The 22,211-nt window shown below is 37.7% G+C and overlaps 2 protein-coding genes across 2 annotated transcripts; both read left to right on the plus strand.

Moving 5' to 3' along the window:
* Positions 1 to 9,058: 9,058 nt before the first annotated feature.
* Positions 9,059 to 10,288, plus strand: LOC130736827 (uncharacterized). The gene has a single exon (XM_057588610.1). The coding sequence runs from the start codon at positions 9,059 to 9,061 to the stop codon at positions 10,286 to 10,288; it is 1,230 nt and encodes a 409-aa protein (XP_057444593.1).
* Positions 10,289 to 10,399: 111 nt separating this feature from the next.
* On the plus strand, positions 10,400 to 13,514 carry LOC130736831 (uncharacterized). The gene is made up of 5 exons (XM_057588614.1): positions 10,400 to 10,540; positions 10,712 to 11,332; positions 11,447 to 12,076; positions 12,293 to 13,108; positions 13,497 to 13,514. The coding sequence occupies exons 1-5, from the start codon at positions 10,400 to 10,402 to the stop codon at positions 13,512 to 13,514; spliced, it is 2,226 nt and encodes a 741-aa protein (XP_057444597.1).
* The last annotated feature ends 8,697 nt before the right edge of the window (positions 13,515 to 22,211 follow it).

The following is a 22,211-nucleotide window of genomic DNA, read 5'->3' on the forward strand; positions in this document are numbered from 1 at the left end:
GGCGGACTACGCCATTGTCAGTTGAGTATGGCGGACCGGTTCACGATGGTTCACCCTTCAGGGGAAACTAGGTTGAAGAAGCTTGATCAGGAGGACTACGGTTCAGGGGTGGTCGACCCCGCTGGCCACCGAGCGACTTACTCGAGATGGGATTAGTGTAGGAGTAGTGTCGATGCTCTGACCGTCATGCTTCAGTTTTGGGGACAGGGTAGTTTCCTACCGGTAGCTTTTTGTGTGGTTTCCTATGGAGATCACAGAGAGCTGGTTGGATTTAGGGGGTCTTTTCTTAGGCCGCTGGGCCAACTTGTTCTCAGATTTTGAGGTTTAGTGTTGCGGACACAGTATTTTTACCTTGGTTTGTACTTTTGCCTACGGGCGTTACTCTCTTTTACTTTCCGTCACTGGAGGTTTACTCGTGACGTGGTTTACAACTTACAGTGGGGGCTGTAATCATATTGTATATTAGTTATGTTATCTTCGTTTTAGAGTTTCATCTCTTTCTGTCTTTACTTACATTATCAAAAAAAAATAATTCACGTTTTTCCGCTTAAGTTATTTCTTTGGTTACTAAAGTGACGCCACCGAAATCGGGGTGTTACATCTCGCCCAGTCCAAAACTTTCATGCTTAAATTTATAAATTGTTATTTTATTGGGTGAAGACTCAACTTGCATCATTTTTTGACGCGACTTTGAAACACAAAAATAACAATTTGTGTTCGGAATTTGGTTTAAATAATCAAGATGAAGGAACTCTTGCTTCCATAGTCGAAAAACTTGGAAGATAAACTGAATTGCCTAGGAAAATGCATGCTATGAAGGGTAGTTGCTGCAACAGTTACGATACGATTGCTGAGGATGACCAAACTTCCAATTCATGATTTCTATCTTTACATGATGTAGTATCTATTCCTTTACTCTTCTTATACTTTTTTTATCCTTAAAAAATTAATATCATTGTCTCTCATCCATATATCGTTCTAATATGGGCAAGAATTTGAGTTAAGTATTTCAAGTGATTTGTTCTATTGGTAGCGAAAAAGAATGAGAGATATCCAACTGCAACGAAGACACATACATCTTTAGAAGTGTGGATTAAAGAAGAATGAAATAGACGACGGTTGAAGACCTCAACATTGTTCATCAAGGTTTTGTAAGGTCGTGTAAGAAGATTGAAAACTCCGGTGGCTCATAAAGTCTCATAGTGCAAAGCATGTTATGAAAACCATAAAAGTATGGTAGACAAATAAACAAAATTGGAGGGGTAGTGATGCAGAGAAATGTTAAAGCAACAAGTGCATCGATTTGAATTACTTCAAACAAATGTTAAATCTAGAAATTTTACTTAAATCTGATAGAAAAATGTTCAAGTTCATTGGTATACTGTTTCTTTTTATTTATATTATTAGTAATTATAATAGTAAAAGTTGTACATATTAATATGTATTCCAAGTTTGCCCCCAAGGTTGCACAAACTCTCCCTTTATATAGTTTATAGATAGATTAACATAATAGAAATTTAACACTAAAATTGAAACACAATGAGTTGAAGAATATTATAGAGAAGTTGATTGAAACTAATGATTTATCAATGTCCTTAAGTAATGAGGCATATGTGAATTTGTTTAGGGTGTTCTTTGTAAATTGAAGTTAAGTTTTGTCTTTAAACCTCTTTGCATAAAAGAATTTGATATTTTGTCTTAAAGAAGTTTAAAATTTATTATGACATAGGGTTGATACATTAAGGGACTAGATTATATATGTTTTGAGGGTTGACATCTGGTTCTATACATTTTTCTCTTCGAACAAATAAACTTAAATTTCTTAATATTTTTATTTGATTTAAGGCAATAATTTAGTGGTTAATGCTTTTTTATTTACATTTGGTGATTGTTAGTGGACAATGTTTATTTGCTTTCCCGATCTATTTTGTCGAGAGTCCAACGACCTTGTGCATTGCACCACTACATTAGATTGATTGACAGCTCATGAGCTAAATAGAATGAACTCTATGTTGTTCCAATTTTAAGGAAAATATTTTAAAACACATATTTTGTTTCAAATAGATAAAATAAATAAATAAATTATTCTATGAACTATTGCAAAAAATAAATAACAGACCAAGACATATAAATATAAATAATATTTTTAAATCTAATCATAAATTGATAAATTTATGAGTCTTAGAACTTGAAACAAAGTCATTTACATGGAATTTGAGTGAAGCTTGCAAGTGGATTGTAAAGGGGCATAAGTTATAAAATTGAAGTGCATTCAATAAATTTATAGTGTATAGAATACAAAATTTTCAAGTTCCATTATATATTAATAATTATAATAACTGATGTCATAGTTAATCTTAATATATGGCACTCACTTTTTTTATTGTAGTGGTAGGATGGACTAAATAATAAAAATGAGACATGCGAAAATGTTGAAATTTTTTTAAAATTATAAGAATAATATATGAAACATGATTAAAAATAATTTAAATATAGATATGAGATAGTATCAATAAAAAAAAATTCCCTATCCCTTCCTCTTGAACTTCCTTCATCAATGCCATTCTATAGACTTCTACTATTAATTAAAAATTACTTTAAATAAATTTATTATTATTGATTTTCATGAGTTATGAAATTCGAACAAGTACTTATATTTATATTTATTTATTTATATATAATATAAAGGAGAAGTTTAGCAATCTCGAGGGCAAAATAGTCTATCAATAAACAATGTTTCATATATTTATTTTATCTATGAGTTTTTAAGTAATTATACATATTATTTCATTGGTGATTTTTCAGAACCGTTTGATATTTAGCAAACTTTTAATCTCAGTCGTTCGATATTCCTCTTGAATTTCCTCCATCAATGTTAGTATATAACTTTCTACTATTAAGCTCAAAATTATTTTAAATCAATTTATTATTATTTAGTTTATATGAGTTATGGAATGTCATAGGTCAAAATTAATATTAAATATGATATTAGTTATGAATTTCATAAGACACATATTATTAGTTTAGGTTTGTTGAAGTATTAATCAACTAATAATTAATATTAATAATAAATCTTAAAAGTTAAAGGTCACTCAATAAAAAAAAAACTCGTCTATCACTTCCTCTTGAACTTCCTTCATCAATGTCATTCTATAGACTTCTACTATAAATTTTTTTTAGATAGGAACTTCTACTATTTTTTTTTTTGGTACATCGGAAAATAGAAACTTCTACTATTAATTGAAAATGACTTTAAATAAATTTATTATTATTTATTTCATATGAGTATGAAATTCAAAAAAGTATACTAAATACTAAATAAGATCTTACCAAAAGAAAAAATGACTATCAATAACCCTTTATATAAACCAATAAGTGTCAATACTCATTCAACATATGTACTTCACATAAGCTTTGTTGATGTATTTGCTTTTTTTTTCAAAGGCTCAAGTTTCAAGACATTTTTCCAGGTATATATATCCAACTATTGATTTACTAGCCTAGAATTTTTACGTGTGTTCTAACATGCTTTTTATTTCATGATGATTTTCAACTTGATTTCATCATGTCAAATTGGAACACCTAAAAATTTATATTCTCTCTGATTTTCTCAACTTTTTTTATGTAGGATGACTCAAACAATTTGTGTACTTCATGTGAGGGAAACAAAGGATTAAAAAAAAATCTGAAATTGTTAATAATATTGAACTACTCTTAATCGTTGAAAAGGTGTTAAATTTATTTGTTTTCCCCAATTCAAACTATTTATTTTTACAATAACAAAGTGAGTTTCTAAAATTGTAGTTTTTCAAATGCTACAATTTAGTGATACACTATGTGTATGACAAGTTTATGCGATTCAACATTTTATGGTTCAAGCATCTGCTAGAAAATAGAGAGTTACAAAGCACAAATACAAGATTACTTGAATGAACATCTCAAAAACTGAAGAGGTTACAAGTGACATCATTTTCATGTAATCGATCATCTCTGAAGAAACCAAGGTTTATAGTGATAATTTAATATGGACTTATACTATTAAATTCAAATTATTTTAAATAAAATTTATTATTATTTATTTCATATAAGTTATGAATCTCAAAAAGACAAACTTAATATTAAATAAGATCTTACATAAAAGTACTACTTCTATATGTAAAATACAATAAAATTGTTATATCAAAAGAATAAATCCAAAGCATCAATTAGATAAAAGATGACAAACAACACAAATAAAAAAATAAATACACTCATAAAAAAAATCTACGACAAAAAAAAACGCAATTAAAGTCATAAATTAACACTTCGACAAAAAATGCCTATTTATCACAAAAAAATATTTTTTTTCGTTTTCATACGAATAAATAATTTTAAAAGAACACAATGAAAAATAAAAAAGAACGCCCCCGTGCAATGCACGGGTAAAAAATACTAGTTATATAATTCAATAATTAGATTCCTCAAATGCTCCTAACTTTACTTTCTTCAAAATTTCACTAAATATTAGAAATGACATTATTTGTACATTGAGCTTATTAAAATAATTATTTACATGTCAATTAGTGGGACCTGCAAGAATTCCAACCAATTAATAAGATAGTATTGAAAATTGAGTGTTAGAATGAGTGTTGTTTGCCTTACGCAATTTTTATCATTAGCATAGGTTTAGTCTTGCAACATAAACTAAGGATAATAATGTTATTGTAAAATAATTATAATAACACAGTTAAAAGCCTATATATATAATAGTAAATATAACAGTTAAAACGAGTGAGAAGTGTGATTTGCTTCATTCATTTTAACAAATTGTAAAATTATTTTTTTGTGCATCGCACCTGTTTGAATTTTAGTAGTGTTATGTATAAACTATTTGAAAATAGTAATCCAATTCCTTTTATATATACAAAAATGAAATTTCTACTTTTTTTTTTTTTTTTGAAAATGAAAGATATATTAATAATAAAATAGCCTGATCCAAAGAAGCAAAACAGGAAAAGTACAAGTTACATGAGGCTGAGAAACAAAAACCCACCACCAACCCGTAAAATGGCACAAGCGAATTCCCCAGAGAGAGCCTCATTAAAACCTTGCTAGGAAAAAGCCAATGGGATAAAAACCTAGCAAGGAAAAAGAGTACCACAATCTTGGGAAGCCATTTCACAACAAGATTCAAAAGAAAATAGCCCCTACAAGCATGAAAAAGCTAATATAGCGTAGCTGGGAGAAGTACAGGAAATTAAAGATCCCAGAAGAGCCAGACTATACACATGTTCGTAGTGCAACAAACATCAGACAAGAACAGCACCATAATACAGCAACAACAACAACAAAACCGCACCAACAAGCTTATTATTTTCGGAATTCAGCAACAGCAACAACACCAGCATTGTTATAATTTTCGAATTTCAGCAACAGCCAACAGCAACAGCAACAGCACCAGCCAACAGCAACAGGAATTTCAACAGCAACAGCAAAATAGAAACAGCAGCAACAGTGATAACAGCCAACAGCAACAGCAAAAACAGCAACAACATTGTTTACTTCAACAACGACATCAATTACAAAAAATCCATTTGCATCCGTCAATCTACAACTCAGCAGCAAGTTCAGCAACCAAGAATCTATAGAAGCTACCAAATGCACCAATTTGTTCTTCAGCTTATATTAGATTTCCTGCAGCAAAAAGAAAACTAAAACAGTGAATTGCACCAATGTATCTAGCACCCTGAGAATAGCCAAACCGGTTCCATACAATAGCAACCTTGCTTGGCCAACTCATCTTCCTCTACATTCCCTTCCTGTAATATATGATTCACTCCAATGCACTTGACAAGTGGCATCAAGTAATCAATCATGTTCAACTCATTTGTCAGCTTCCAAGGTCTCTCTGCTTTTCCCCTCTCACCCAACCAACTGCAAGAATAGAATCACTCTCCACTTCCACTGAAAAAATCATGTATTGCTGACAAAACAGGAGAGCATACAAAATGGCTAAAACCTCAGCCTCATCAGCTCTCTGAACCTCAACTTTCCTTGAAAATTTACCTATCACACTTCCCCCACTATTCCTTAGAATTCCACCAATTCCAGCACTGCCAGATTGAAAAGACCCATCAACATTAAACTTTAAATTCATACCGTGAGGAGGTTTCCAAGGTACCACTTGACGAACACCAACCTTCCCTTGAATATCGATTCTTGTAAAACCTCTAGCAAATTGATCTGCCCCATATGGACAATCCTTCCACCATGCTTTTATCCAGGTGAACATCATAAATATATGAGACTCCCATGCTTCCTCTGCATCAAAAAGTTTGTCATTAAAAATCACATTATTTCTTGCCAACCATAATACCCAACACAGCGCATAGGGAAATGAAATTTCTACTTTTATCACACATAAAAACCTTAATGCTCTACTTTATCCTCAATTTATATTAATCAAATATCTCATATTTTCCTTGTTAGTGTTCACTTGCATTTGTTAATGGTGAATAAGTTACTTAATTTAAGTTTATTTTCTTGCATCATGTGGAAATCTCTCTCTACCCAAAAAATAACATATCTCAATTTCTACGATTTATTTCATTATTTTTACAACAATGCGTATTTTAAGATTTTTTGTGAAAATTTTCTTCATAATATGTTAAACATATATATAACGTATAATATAAGCATACATAAACCATATTTTTTTACAAAGATCATGTATCGCGTACCCGACACTACCGTATTCATGCAGCTCCCATGGACACTTGTCACATCTCCTTCAAACTATTCAGGGAAGCAGGAGAAAAAGAAGTACGTGACATTGCCTCCCCATCTTCGGTTCTCCTTTACACCATCAGCTCCAAAGTATAAGTTCCTCCCTTTCTCAGTTATGCTCTCTCTCTCTCTCTCTCTCTCTCTCTCTAACTTTCAAAATTCATTCTTTGAAATTCACCACTTGATTTTGATAGCTTCAAAAGTGAAATTGATTTTTTATCAATACTAAACCTACAGATTTGACTATTGATTTTATTGCCGAATCCATTGCATCAAACAATTTCAATTTAGGGAATTATGGAAGGTTAGTAGTATTTTTGTGCAAATGATTTTTGATTTACAAAATTACTAATTATGTTAATGTTCAGACGATTTAGACTAGGGGTGGCAAAATAATTCATGAGTCCATATCCATCAAATCCATCCATACCCATCCACATAAAAATATAATTTATATGGTTTAGAGTCAATTTTTGAGTTTTCGGCCGATTTTTGGGTTTAGGGACTGATTTTAAGGTATAGCGGTGATTTTTTAGTTTAGGGCCCGATTTCTTAGTTCTTAGTCAATTTTAGGGTTTGGGGCCGCTTTTTGAGTTTTTAACCGATTTTAGGGTTTGTGGCCGATTTTAGGGTTTAGGCCCGATTTTTTTTAGTTTTTAGCCAATTTTAGGGCTTGGCGTTGATTGGAACCAATTTTAGGGTTTCAGGCCAACTTTAGGGTTTTGAGCCAATTTTAGTCTTTATAGATGATTTTAGAGAAATTAATTTTTTATAAACTTTTTTTTGTTATTTAAAAAAACTAAGTTATTTGGATGGATTGGATATCTATATCCATCAGTTTAAAATTGACTAATGGATGGATTGGATGAATTTTTTTAAAACAATTTAGTGGATCCTAATGGATTATTTGGATCCATCTAATCCATTCATTTGCCACCCTTAATTTAGAAATCAATGTTCCTGCTCCAGTCGGTGCAGCAAATTCAGACCAGGTATGAGTTTGAACTCTTAGTAGAAGATTCAGTACAAATACTTAGGTTCTTGGCAATGGTTTTTCCCCTTAAAATCGATGTGGCTAACTTGTAATTTGTAAGATTAGTTTTTTTTGAGCGTCGATCTTTCCGGTGAGTTTTAATAAGGTTAATACTTAATCGGTTGGATTCGATGGATATTCGGATCAAATATAATAAATATTATAAAAATATATTTGAAATAAATAATCAAAACATATTTAAAAAAATCATAAAAATTAGGATTAAAGGTCTATGTATTGTCGGTGTAAATTTTATTTACACAGTCATCCAATTGAATTCCGTTACATCAGAAATATATGTTTTTATTTTAATTAGAATTTAAAATGAAAGTAGTTATTCCTCCTACATGACATACAGTGAGTGGTTGTCAATGTAAAACTTTTTTACATTAACAGTGCGTATCCATTATGGACTGGGCGGGACATAAAGACCTCCATGCCCGCCCAAAACAAGCAATCAGTTGGAAGAAGGAAGCAATGGCGGGAACTGGAGAAATACCGAGGATTCTCGCCCCCTTTAAGTGGACCCGCAAGCCAGCTGGAAGATTCTCTTGGATTTGTCCTATGTGCGTAGGGATTTGGGCCCTGGTGGTCAGGCCCAAATGTAGGAAAAGGCCATGTCATGACCATACCCTCTATAAAAGGGAAGGTCATCATCACCTTGTACTAGGAACCTTTTGACAATTAATGAGAATATTCTCTTTTATTACATCTTTGCTATTTTAGTGCTCTGCTAGGGTTTGCTTTTGATACTTTTCTTACTTAAGCTTACCTTAGAACGCAACATTGGCGCCGTCTGTGGCTCTAACCTAGATCTACAAGTGACGTAGAAGGTGAGAGTTACGATTCATGGAAACTCGTTCGTGCGGTGTGGGTCGCCGTGACCATCGCCGGAGAGGTGGTGGTCGCCGGGGTGGACGCGGCGGCGGTCGAGACAAAAATCGTGTAGTGCATCAAGAACAAGAGCAGGAGGCTTCCTCGGACGGTGTTCACTCGGTGGCGCAGTCACCCACGTCGTTGGTAAAACTAGCTTCGGGCAAGCTTTCAGATCTAGTAGCCAAATCAGATCCAGGAGTCAGGCGACGATCAACGCCGCCTGCGTACATAAACTTAGAAGATCTTAAGAACAGCGCTCCGAGGAAAGCGCAGGAGGTGATAACAGGTATCACGCCAGTGGCTTTGAAGCAAATCCTGAACACCTTGCAAAAGGTACAAAGCCAGAATGAACAGTTACAAGCCTAGGTGGAATATTTAAACCAGATGCGAGATTTTAAGCAGGGACAACGTCTCGAAGTGGAGGACGTTGTTGAATTTCAACCTTTTGTTCCCTCCATCACAAAGGTGGACATACCAAAACATTTGCAAACAATGGCATTAGACGCCTTCTCGGGCGATTCTGATCTCATGGAGCATTTGAGGTACTTTAACTCCAAAATGGTTATTGGTGGGGCGACGGATGAGGTGAAGTGCAGACTGTTGCCATCAACATTCAAGGGAATGGCGATGCAGCGGTTCATTAGACAACCGCCTTTCTCAATTGACAATTTTATGGACTTGTCCACTAAGTTCTTAACTCAATTCTCCGCCAACAAAACTACAAAAGCAACTATGTTTGATCTCATCAGCATACATCAGCAGCCAGGAGAGAAGCTAAAGACCTACATGGCGCGCTTCAGCAAGATGGCTGTTCAACTTGAGGAGGATAACCCGGATGTATGTTTGGCGTCTTTCAAAAATGGCCTTAGGGCGGGAGATTTGAATCGAGATTTAACAAGACGACCAGCGCGTGACATGATGGATCTTCGCGCTCGAGTTCAGGAATTCATCTTAATTGAGCAAGACGATCAGAAAAAGAAAGAAAGGGAGGAGGGAAGGAAAAACTTCCAACCCGGCGTGGTTGCGCAGGACAAACCCAAGGCTGGAAAGGATACAAGGCTAGCTCAAACTCCACGCACACCAAGGTCTGGCCCATATCAAAACTCCAAACCTGGATTCCAGAATACATGGCATAGAAAACTTCAAGGCACCACCACAGCTCCGACTAGTCAACATGTTGCCTCGCCAAATACGGTACCACTTACTAAACTAAATGCACCCCTAAGTGCCATATTGAGGGCAGTAGGACAAACAAATATTGTGCAATATCCGCCGCCACCTCGGCGACCACCAACTAATGTGGACATAAACAGATGGTGTGAGTACCACAAAACGCTGGGTCATACCACAGATAGTTGTTGGAACTTGCGGCGGGAGATTGACCTGCTAATTAAGGCTGGACATCTGGCAAATTTTGTTAAAGATGCAGCAACGCCAGAGGCCGCCAAGGTAACTCAAGCGGACAAAGGAAAAGGAAAGGAGGTAGTAGACGAATTGGGCGACCCTGTAGGAGAATACTCATCCATTGCAGGAGGGTTTGGAGGAGGCGCGATTTCTAGCAAGGCCAGAAAGCGTTATGTGGCGGCAGTACATTCTGTGCACGAAGCATACTAAGGCGAATGTTGGTTGAATCACTCTCCAATCACATTCACCCCTCAAGATTTTGCACAAGTGATTGCTCATGACAATGACCCGATTGTTGTAACAATCAGAGTTAACAATTACATGACGAAGAAAGTGTTCTTAGATCAGGGATCTTCGGCAGACATCATTTATGGTGATGCCTTTGATCGCCTTGGGCTAAAGGAGTCAGATTTGAAACCATATAAAGGAACACTGGTGGGGTTCATAGGAGATTGTGTCAATGTACGAGGATACGTGGAAATACCAACAACCTTTGGTGAAGGGGAATTTGTTTAGAAATTTCAGGTCAAATACCTAGTATTGGCGTGTAGAGCTAATTACAATGTACTTTTGGGGCGGGACATTCTTAACAAGCTATGCGTTGTGATTTCAACCGCTCATTTAACTATTAAGTACCCAGCCTGCAACGGGAAGATTGGCGTCCTCCGCGTGGATCAGAATGCAGCAAGAGAATGTTACCTAAGAAGTGTGGCACTCTACAGGCGAAAGGCCGCCAAAGATAGCCACCGTATCACAGAAATTTTTCCACAAGAAGGGTTTACTTTGGACCCAAGGGATGACGCTGATGATTTCCGCCCACAACCTTTGGAAGAAACTAAATCAGCGCAAGTCAAGGATAAGGTTTTAAAAATTGGCAGCAGTTTGACAAAAGAACATGAGGAAAGGTTGATCACCATTTTGGGTGATAATCTAGATCTCTTTGCTTGGACAATTAATGACGTACCAGGGATTGACCCCAATGTGATCACTCATAAACTGGCTATACGGCCAGGAGCGAAACCAGTCATCCAGCCAAGGCGAAGGATGAGTGATGAAAAAAACAAGGCGGTGCAAGTAGAAACTGAAAAGTTAATCAAGGCCCAATTCATTCGCAAAGTACAGTACCCAACCTGGCTCGCCAACGTAGTGATGGTCAAGAAAGCTAATGGGAAGTGGAGAATGTGTACGGATTACACAAGCCTGAACAAAGTGTGTCCTAAAGATTCGTACCCTCTTCCCAATGTTGATAAATTGGTGGATGGGGCTTCGGGAAATGAACTTTTAAGTCTCATGGATGCATATTCTGGGTATAATCAAATCATGATGCATCCTTCAGACGATGAAAGTACGACATTCATGACTAATCAGACGAACTATTGTTACAAAACTATGCCTTTTGGTTTAAAAAATGCGGGAGCTACTTATCAACGTCTCATGGATAAAAATTTTGCGAACCAAGTAGGAAGGAACATGGAAGTATATGTAGATGATATGATTGTCAAATCCGCCAAGTCTGGCGACCACGGCAATGATCTTAAGGAAGCATTTGCTCAGCTAAGAAAATATCGTATGAGGTTAAATCCCAAGAAATGTTCATTTGGGATTCAAGGGGGAAAGTTTATGGGATTCATGATAACATCAAGAGGGATAAAGGTAAATCCAGATAAAGGCAAGGCGATCTTGGAGATGAAAAGCCCAACAAGTGTCAAGGAGGTACAACGGTTAACAGGACGCATGGCTGCCTTAGCACGTTTCTTGCCAATGGCAGGCGACAAAGAAGCTCCGTTCTTCACTTGTTTAAAAAAGAATTCGATGTTTCAATGGACTGAGGTGTGTGAACAAGCTTTTACTAAATTGAAAGAATCATTAGCAACATTACTAGTGCTATCCAAACCCACGCTAGGCGTTCCTTTGACGCTCTACTTGGCAGTTACAGATAGGGCGGTCAGTACGGTATTGCTTCAAGAAGAGGGGAAAAAGCAGAAGGTTATCTACTTTGTAAGTCATACTCTGCAAGGTGCTAAATTGTGATACCAAAAAATCGAGAAGGCGGCTTTGGTAATTCTAAAAACGGCGAGACGTCTTAGGCCATACTTCCAAAGTTTCCAAATCAAAGTTAAAACTGACGTTCCCTTACGACAAGTGCTCCAAAAACCTGATCTGTCAAGGAGATTGGTCAGTTGGTCATTCGAATTGTCAGAATATGATAAATAGTATGAGCCAAAGGGGCAAGTTACAATCCAAAGCTTGATTGATTTCGTGGCGGAATTAACACCCACGGAAGGCGAGAAAACTCAGGGAGAGTGGGTCCTGTCTGTTGATGGATCCTCCAATGATACGGGAAGTGGGGCAGGAATAACTATTGAAAGCCCGGACAAGATGGTCATCGAACAATCTCTGAAATTCGAGTTTAAGGCGAGCAACAACCAATCAGAATACGAGGCACAAATCACCGGTTTAAGGCTCGCCATTGAATTAGGCGTTCAGAAATTGTTCATCAAAGGCGACTCACAGCTGGTTGTTAAACAGGTAAAAGGAGAGTATCAGGTAAAGGATCCACAACTTTCCAAATACTTGGAAGTGGTGCACAAGCTAATGATGGAAATAGAGAAGATCAGGATAGAACATATTCCAAGAAGTCAAAATGAAAGGGCGGACGTGCTAGCAAAATTGGCCAGTACGGGGCGATTGGGCAATTATCAAATAGTTATCCAGGAAACCCTTCCTCGCCCCAGTATTGACTTAGTGGAAGTAAAGTTAAAGGCGGTAAAGGCGGTAACGGAAGGCGAGCCTTCGTGGATGGAATCAATCAAAACTTTTCTCCAAAATCCAAAGGATGATAATTTGAACACAAAAGAAAAGCGTAGGGAGGCTAGTTTTTACACGCTGGTAGGCAATGAGTTATATCGGCGGGGAATTATGTCTCCTATGCTCAAATGTGTTGACATGAGAGATGCTCAGGGAATCATGGCAGAAGTTCACGAAGGAGTATGCTCTAGTCATATAGAAGGGCAATCATTGGCAGTAAAGGTATTGAGAGTAGGATTTTACTGGCCAACAATGATGAAAGACTGCCTGGAATACGTCAAGAAGTGTGAAAAGTGTCAAGTTTTCTCTTACTTACACAAAGCCCCGCCTGAAGAGTTGACAACCATGATGGCACCTTGGCCATTTGCTATGTGGGGGACTGATATTTTAGGACCATTCCCAGTAGCAAAGGCACAAATGAAGTATATAATTGTGGCGGTTGATTACTTTACCAAATGGATAGAGGCGGAAGCAGTGACGACAATTACGGCCGCTAAAGTCAGGAACTTTCTATGGCGACGAATTGTGTGTAGGTTTGGGGTCCCCATGGCCTTGGTAATGGATAATGGGACTCAATTCACAAGCAATTTCACAAGAGAATTTTGTGCAGATATGGGAATTGAAATGAGATTTGCATCAGTAGAGCACCCTCAGACAAATGGGCAGGCAGAATCAGCCAACAAGGTCATTTTGAAGGGCTTAAAGAAAAAATTAGATGAGGCGAAAGGCCTTTGGGCGGAGGAGCTTCCAGGCGTCCTGTGGGCATACAACACGACTGAACAGACAAGCACGAAGGAAACCCCATATCGTTTAACTTATGGAACTGATGTCATGCTCCCAGTGGAAATTGAAAACCAAAGTTGGCGAGTAGCTCGGTTTAATGAGGACGACAATGGGGAGAATTTGATAGCAAACTTAATCATGCTGCCTGAGGAACAACGGAAGGCACACTTAAGGAATGAGGCGGGAAAGGTGAAAATTGCAAGGAAGTTCGCAACAAAGGTGGTCCCAAGAAGTATGAGGGTAGGAGACTTAGTGCTTCGAAAGAAGACTATACCCGACAAGAATAACAAACTCTCGCCTAATTGGGGCGGGCCTTACAGGATAATTGGCGATGTTGGAGGTGGAGCCTAAAAATTAGAACAACTTAATGGTCAGAAGATTCCACGAACATGGAACGCCTCACATTTGAAGCAGTATTTTAGTTAAGTGGAACAACAAAAATGAATGAAGCCGCACTCTTTTTCCCTTTCTCAGGAAAGGTTTTTAATGAGGCGGCATAATGTAAAAATGAAGGGACAACAGTTCCCATGTTTTGAAAAGTAATGAAAAGATCATTCCAAGAGAATACTTATTGTTGATTCATATTATGAATTTATGCGACGTAAGTCGTATCAAAGTATAAAGTACCGCGAGTAATCCTTTCGGAATAATAAAGTATCGCCACTGAGTATTAAAAGCCTTGGCAATTCTAGTGGCAACTAGAAACCAAGCCTCGTCGAAAAAAAAAACGACTAAGGTACATAAACCTAAACATTGATAAAGCTCAGTAACTAACAACGACAAAGTAGCAACATAGTTAAACTGAAACGAACTTCATTGAAGATAGAAAAGGGTGTGGCCCATACATACTTTTAATGACAAAAAGGGGCAAAGCCCAAAACAAGGCTTGGCCCATAAACAAAATAAACAACATAAAACAACAAAGATCAAGCTAGATTTTCATTGTTGGCGTTGTTGTCTTGGCTTGTAGCAGCTTTGGGGTCCTTTTCCCCTTCATCTCCATTCTTGTTCTCGCCATGACCGTCTTCACCATTTTCTTCCTCAGACTCACTCTCAGAGTTGAATTGAGGGAGGAGGTCAATATCAACATCATCATCGCCAACTACCTACCCATCCTTAATCTCCTTCAAAAACCCGATACGGGAAAGGTCAAAGCCGGGTTCGACAACACTGATTTGCTCTTTAGCTTTGAGAAAGCCTTGAGCAAATTGAATGGATGCACGCCCAAGAATGGAAGCATTCAGGCGTTCATACTTCTCCTCCATCTTCCGGCACTTAGCCTGAGCAGCAGTATGTTTGACATTAATGACTTCCTTCAAAGACTTAGTTTTTTGAAGGAGTAAGTCAGAAGTCGCCAAGTCCTCAGTTAACTTAGCACATTTTTCCTCGAACGACTTCAGGTGCTTGTTGGCAGTTTCGGCATCGACCTTCGCTCGCTCATACGCAACCTTCCAATCAGCCGCCTTCTTCTCAAGACGATTCTTGGCCGCATGCAAATCCTTCACATAATGAGCCATACCCGCCACAGTACTGGCGGCAGAAAGAGCATGGTGAATGGCCATGGAAGCAATATTGGGGGGACCTTGACCAGAAATATCTTTGTGGAGCCTGTTGTCAAAGGTTAGATTCATAAAATCCAATCCGTTGAAATGAGGATCAGACAAACTCAGCAGGGTAGGGAGAGCCTCGCCTCCAATGGCTGAACTAGAGCCAACATGGGCAAACGGAGTCAGCGAGCGGTTAATCAGTGCATTTGGATCTCCCCGGAGTGGCGGGACACTATCATGTCCCTTCTTTTTATCTACCGGTTTACCTCTTGAGGCTAAACCGGATTGATTTAGAGTCGTCTGGTGCAAGGGTTTGTCACCAGCAGCTTTTTCAGTGGCACCTGAAGTTTTCTGGCGCTTAGGCTCTCTGATATTATCTGAGTCCGAGGTACCTTCGAGTTTTTTCTTCTGCTCAGCATCGGCAGCTCTTTTTCTCGCCGCCTCAGCAGATTGAGCGAGATACACTCTTTCATCTTCAAAGGGCTGGCATCGACCTTACCTTTACCCATCGTGGCTGCACAAGAAAGTATCACAGTTAAAAGTGAGGAATGAATGAAAAAGCAAGTTATGTGTAAAGATCATTAACTTACTAAAAAATTGATTTAAGGTGCCAGTTTTTGACGCCTCAATCAACTCATGACCAGAGAATACCGGCAATGAACGAAGATAATCAGCAACCCCTCGCTCGGAATCGTCTAAGGCGTCATACGAAACAGAGATTTTTCGGCGAGGATTTTTTGTCCAGTAAAATGGGAAGAGAGGACAATTGTTGGAATCCCGGAACACGTTCTTTATTTCAGGTGACTCAACAACTTTAAAATACTTTTTCTGCCACACTTTGTAATGACTTTTGAGAGCAGTAAACCGACTCATTTTCTTGCGGGCTAGGAAAGGAACCCACTTCACGGAAGTAGGTTTTTTAGTAACAGATTTATAGAAAAGAAAAAACAAAGGGTAGGTGGGCGTGAAGCTCAGATGATCACACAAGATTTCGAAGCAACGGATGAAGCCCCAGTCATTGGGCTGGAGTTGGCAAGGCGCTACATTCAGAAAGGACAAAACATGACATATGAAAGGCGAAAAAGGAAGTTTCATGTTCAAATCAGTAAAAAAATAACCATAAACGTAAAAGAAATCGGGCGACTCATCTGACGAGTCTTTTCGCAAAAGAACACAGTCATCCTCGCCACATGGAAGAACATTCAGCTGAAGGTCCTCATTACATGACGTGGCGGGATTTACCTTCGTAAACCCTTGAGCAGATATTCGAAGCGAATTAATGCTCCTAATACTACCCCAGATAGAACGCCACAAACATTTATCTTCAACCAAATGTGCATTTGTTCGCCATTCAGGCGAGGATAAACGTTCGTTGGAAGAAAGGACAAAATCGACAGAACCGGCTGGCCCGGAATCCTCGTGAATGGAAGGCAAGGAGTGAATTTCAATAACAGAGGGGGCAGAAATTTCCCCGTCCGTTGAAGGTGAAGAAAGCTCTAAGGAAGAAACGCTAACACTATTCAATGACATGCTGGGTAATTTCATGAAAGTTAAAAGAGGAAGATGAACAGTGTCAAGAAAGAGAAAGAAAATAAAATGAGAAAAAAGGATGTAAAGAACTCACCGAAGGAAGGGATGAGAGATTGGGTAAGGAGAACGTCGGCTAAAGGAGAACACCGCGCAATGACGACGGCCGGAGTAAGCAAGGATTCGCCGGAGTTCAAAGAGGAGAAAGTGAGAAAGTTTCAGAAAGTAAAAAAGTGAAGAGGTAAAAGAGGTTTTATAGGGGAAAAGAGGAGAGAGAATGAGTGGGATAAATAGCGAAGCGTCGTGAGATTTGAAATTTAAAAAATTTTAAAAAGGTGCGAAGCGAAAAGGTATAACTCCTCGAGACACACAAATAGAAACTGCATTCATGGCAAATGATGACGAATCCCGGAAAACAAGGATTGTGTGTGTCATTGGAAAAGACTTGATTGACGGTTGAGACAATGGCGACGTATCTCTATAAACACAAAGTTGGCGATATAACAACAAAACATAACGAGTGGCGGCATATCAACGAGTACGAAAAGTGGCGATATAACCATAAACGTGAAAGGGGCAGTGTAGAGTAACCAATACATTCACAAACAACTTCACCAAAAATCACTCAATGAATAATGGAGGCAGGCGACGAAATAGCATACTGAAGACATTTCGACTCAATCTACCTGAGCCTTATGTTTTGGGGGCATGTGGACTGGGCGGGACATAAAGACCTCCATGCCCGCCCAAAACAAGCAATCAGCTGGAAGAAGGAAGCCATGGCGGGAACTGGAGAAATACCGAGGATTCTCGCCCCCTTTAAGTGGACCCGCAAACCAGCTGGAAGATTCTCTTGCATTTGTCCTATGTGCGTAGGGATTTGGGCCCTGGTGGTCAGGCCCAAATGTAGGAAAAGTCAATGTCATGATCATACCCTCTATGAAAGGGAATGTCATCACCTTGTACCAGGAACTTTTTGACAATTAATGAGAATATTTTCTTTTATTACATCTTTGCTATTTTAGTGCTCTGCTAGGGTTTGCTTTTGGTACTTTTCTTACTTAAGCTTACCTTAGAACGCAACACATTAAATTTTAAAAATTATTTCAATAATAAATATTTAATATAAATATAGTTAGATATTTAAATCAAATATAATTATTGCTAATCTGTTGGGGAATTTTTAGAGCTCATGATCGTTTGTTTTTTCGTGGTTGTTTGGTGGCCTTTGTTTGGTTTGTCGGGTTTCTCTCTTTTTGGGGCTGTTTATAGCGTTTTGACTTTGATGATTAGCCTTTTGTATCACTAATCATCATTTCCCCTATGTATTCATTTGAGATTCGCTCTCAAATCTATTGATATATGCATATACATATATATAAATAATTATCCTTTTATTTTCAAAAAAAAAATACATTTGAGGTAAATATGTCCTTTTACAAAAAGTAGCATTTTCTCTTCTCTCTTTATATGCAACTAAGTGAGATGAGAGACTACTCAGCACTCTCCTTAATTCTCTTTACTTTTTATTTCTTATCAGAACAAACAACCTTTAAAATATACAATATTTCTCATATGTTTCTCTCTACTCATATTTTCTCTTTTTTATTTTTTATTTCTCAATTTCTCTTCTAATTAAACAAAACAAAAAATATAGTAGTCATGCGTTTTTGGAATTGGGCATTGTGATGGGAAATTCAACACAAAAAGCAACAACTCTAACAGAGCAATGCACAGCGGATAATCAATTTCTCCAACTTGTTGAATCTGTGAGGAGCAACAACAAATAATGCAGCAACTAAAATTCACAATAAAAAGGACACCAAGATTTTTAACGGATGCCAGTAATAGAGCTCCACTATGATCAAATTAGGTTACAAGAGAGTCTCAAAATATACAGCATAAATCGTGCTTAACAATTGGCCAAACAACAAAGCAAAAACCAGAAAGTAGAGAACTAAGAAAAACCAGATTTTTGAAATAGCATTGCCACTGTTCGAGGCCAATTTCTCCCACTACAGACAAGTTCTCGCCGATCCAACTATCCAGATTGAAGTACCACGAGTCACGAACCTGCTGACAAAATTTCAACCCGATCCGACAGTGAACGAAGGAGAAATCGCGAATTTAGTGCAGCGGCTCTGTTCTAGCGGGAATCTGTTTTCTTTCTTTCCTCTCTCTTTTCTCTTTTCTTCTCTTGGCAAATCAGACCTCTCTCTCAACCCTAGTTGACCCTTCTCCACTTGTTTAAGTAAGACAAAGTGGACTTATATATTTGGGCCTTTCTCCACATAGGAAGGGAGCCCAAAACCCCAACACATTGGACGACACAATGAGCACGCAAGTGGCAACATTGTAAGCATGCCATCCATATGTGAGGACTATCAACATTGTAAATTAATCATGTTTTCGATAACCCCAATGCTGCTAAGCAAAAAATGTTAACCTTTTCCTAATTTCCTGAGTATTCCTTTTGATTACTAATTTATGAACCAAAAAGTAAGCAACTCGCTTTGCTTCCAAAAAGTCATTTTCATGTTCAATTGTCTAAAATTGTGATGTTAGAAAATAATAGAATATTAGATTAGAATATTTTTTAATTATTTAAATAAATCTAAACCTGATTACATGTATATTACATTGGTAAATAATTAAAGAATATTCTAATCTAAAATTCTATTATATTCTGAGTTATGATATATACACACCTCTCCACTTCTTTTCCACCTCCATTCTATTTATTTATCTCTTCTTTATCAATCAAATCACATATCACATCTTTACTTTCTCTCTCCTTTCTTCCTATCTCTCTCTTCTTCCACCTCTCCACACCTCAAAAGTGAGGTGTGAAGATATAATTATCCATTATATTCTAACATGTGATGTTTATGGAAACTCATAAAAGGATATAACACTTGTGTCTAAAAACAATTATGAATTCCGATTTAACTTAAGCTGCTTATTTAGGGTCCCAAGACAAGGGCTTTTAAGGTGAGATAGAAAAGAAGAAAATTACAGTTGCTTAAGAGCCAAAAGAAGAAAAAGTAGAAACGTCTCATTAAAACCCTACTAAGAGAAACCCCAATGAAGGAAAAAGAGTAACACTTACTAGGATTAAAACGAAACTTCCAAAGGGTGCTAAGATACAGAGAGCAAATTAAAGTAACATCACAAGCCAATGCCCCAAAAGCCAATACAGGACTGCTTGACATAGTGCACCACTAATTGCCATCAAGATAAACTCCACAAAGCAGTATATGCATGTTACTCCAAGAAGTGTTTAACATGATATCCACATTAGCCGAATCCCACCCAATCAAGCCGCAACGTCTATACTCCAACACGCAGCCAGCATAATATTAGTGCACACCATCACCTTCATTATCCAACTTTGCCATTTGAATTGTTAATACCCAGTAAACATACTTGAGCCATAATTCAGTCAAGCCGCAAGCTAGTACCCTCCCCAAGGACGCCATCAATTCTTCAAATTAAACCATGCATGTTGTCCCACTGTCAAGCTTTAAACCTTCAGCAAAAAAACCAATCTCATTGATGCATAGCATATTAAGAGGATAATATGACCCAACAAGCAGCCACATTGTAGAAAACCAGATAGTAGCAGAAAGCGTACAAGCCAACAGATCAAAAACAAGTCACCATACCAGTTACTTTCTATTTTCTAAGAGCCGCAACTTAATAAGCATGAATACTCTCTATCATCAACCCAGCAATAACCGACTCACACAGTAAAGGAATGAGTAGAAAATGTCAATGAGACAAATATCATGGATTTAGAGAACTGCAAAACATGCAACTGGATCTCCTAACCAATCAGAAATTGTATGATGGAACCTTCTATTTTTAGCTTTTAACCGCAACCAAGCTTTATTCCTAGCTTGATCAAAAATCTGCTCCGGATCCACAAATTCCAGACGAAATATCACCCCATTTCTAGCAATCCATAGCTGCCAAATAACTGCCATCCACTACTGCAAGGCCTTTGTGATCTTCATGAAAGCATGACTCTTAGCATGAGGATATTCAAGTCAGCTGAGCAAGGGGGTATTGGATGAGATCATTTGGAATACCCTTGATTGACTTGATCATCTTTAGCACGAGACTTTTGATCATCATTGTTGCATTTAACAATGTTTTTGAGTTTAGAATTAGAAACTCCTTCTTCTGAACGACGGTTTTGATCCTCAGGATTTCGTAGCGGCTGCAAAACTTTTCTCGACAGATTTAGAGAATCATGGGAAGCTTGAATCATATGTTCTTTGTTGCCTCTGATTTGCTTCGAGGTTTTTAGCTTGTTTCCCTTTGAAACATGCCTATTTTAGAAAGTTCTCTCATTTGATCTTCTTATCAGCATGAGCAATTTTCTTCAGTGAGGGCGGGCGCGCAATGAGGTTGAAATCTTCAGTTGAGTCTTGTCAAAAAACTTTCTTCAGCTTGGTGCAAATGATCAACATACAGTATGTGCACATAGTTGAACTTCAACATTTATATCTTCAAAGTATTCTTGAGAATCAGATCTTTCATTTGAATGCTTTCTTTGAAGGTCTTCATCTCCAGGCTGCTCCCAGTATGATCTTTAAGATTCCCTTTAGTCGGGCATACGATCAAGAGATTTCTTCTCCTTCGATGATGCTTCTGAGGATGATCTTTTCCTCCAGCAAGTACCTGCAAAGTATTTCAAACAACTAGTATAAAAAACTTGTAATCGCTTTGTTGTTAATCATCAAAACTTAGAGGATTGAGATAGTGATCCTTCAGGATCCAACAAGGGTGTGAAACCCAGTATGCATCAACTTAATGAACTTGAATGGTTAGGTCATGGTGCTTGTAACCTAGTAGGCACACAGTCCTTCAAGTCATAAGAGTTGAGCTTAATGGACTTGAATGACCAGGTTAGAGTGCTTGAAACCCGGTTGGTACATAGCCCTCCAAGTCTCAAGCGTCAAGCTTAATGGAGTTCGGGTTAGTGTTCTTGAAACCCGGTAGGAAACCTCCCGTCAAGTCCTAAACATGAAGCTTAACAAGCTTAAGTGGCTGAGTTACTCTTGGACAAGTTACTGAACCTAAACTCGAGATTAAGTTAGAACGGGAAAAATGAACCGACGCTTAAAGTACTTAAAAAATCTTGTTGTTTAAGTTGCAAAGATACAATCCTGCGTATAAGAGTTTTGATTAATAGAGCTTGGAAGGTTTCCGAGGTTCATATCCCCAGAAAGAATGCAGCAGACTTCTTGGCCGTCAGACTTCTAGAGATGGCTTCGCTCGCCTTCTTTGGAAGTCTCCACCTCTACTGTTATTGCTTCCCTTTGTTTTGATGTTGTAGCTTAATTCCGTTCCTTTTAGTCTTGTTCTTGTAATAAAAAAAAGCCCCTAATTTGACCAACCACATATATTTAAGGGCTAAATGAACTATTCAATCCAATAAAAACTAAACGATCAAGGCAGAC

Source organism: Lotus japonicus, chromosome 1, assembly GCF_012489685.1.
Source record: "Lotus japonicus ecotype B-129 chromosome 1, LjGifu_v1.2".
Lineage (NCBI taxonomy): Eukaryota > Viridiplantae > Streptophyta > Magnoliopsida > Fabales > Fabaceae > Lotus > Lotus japonicus.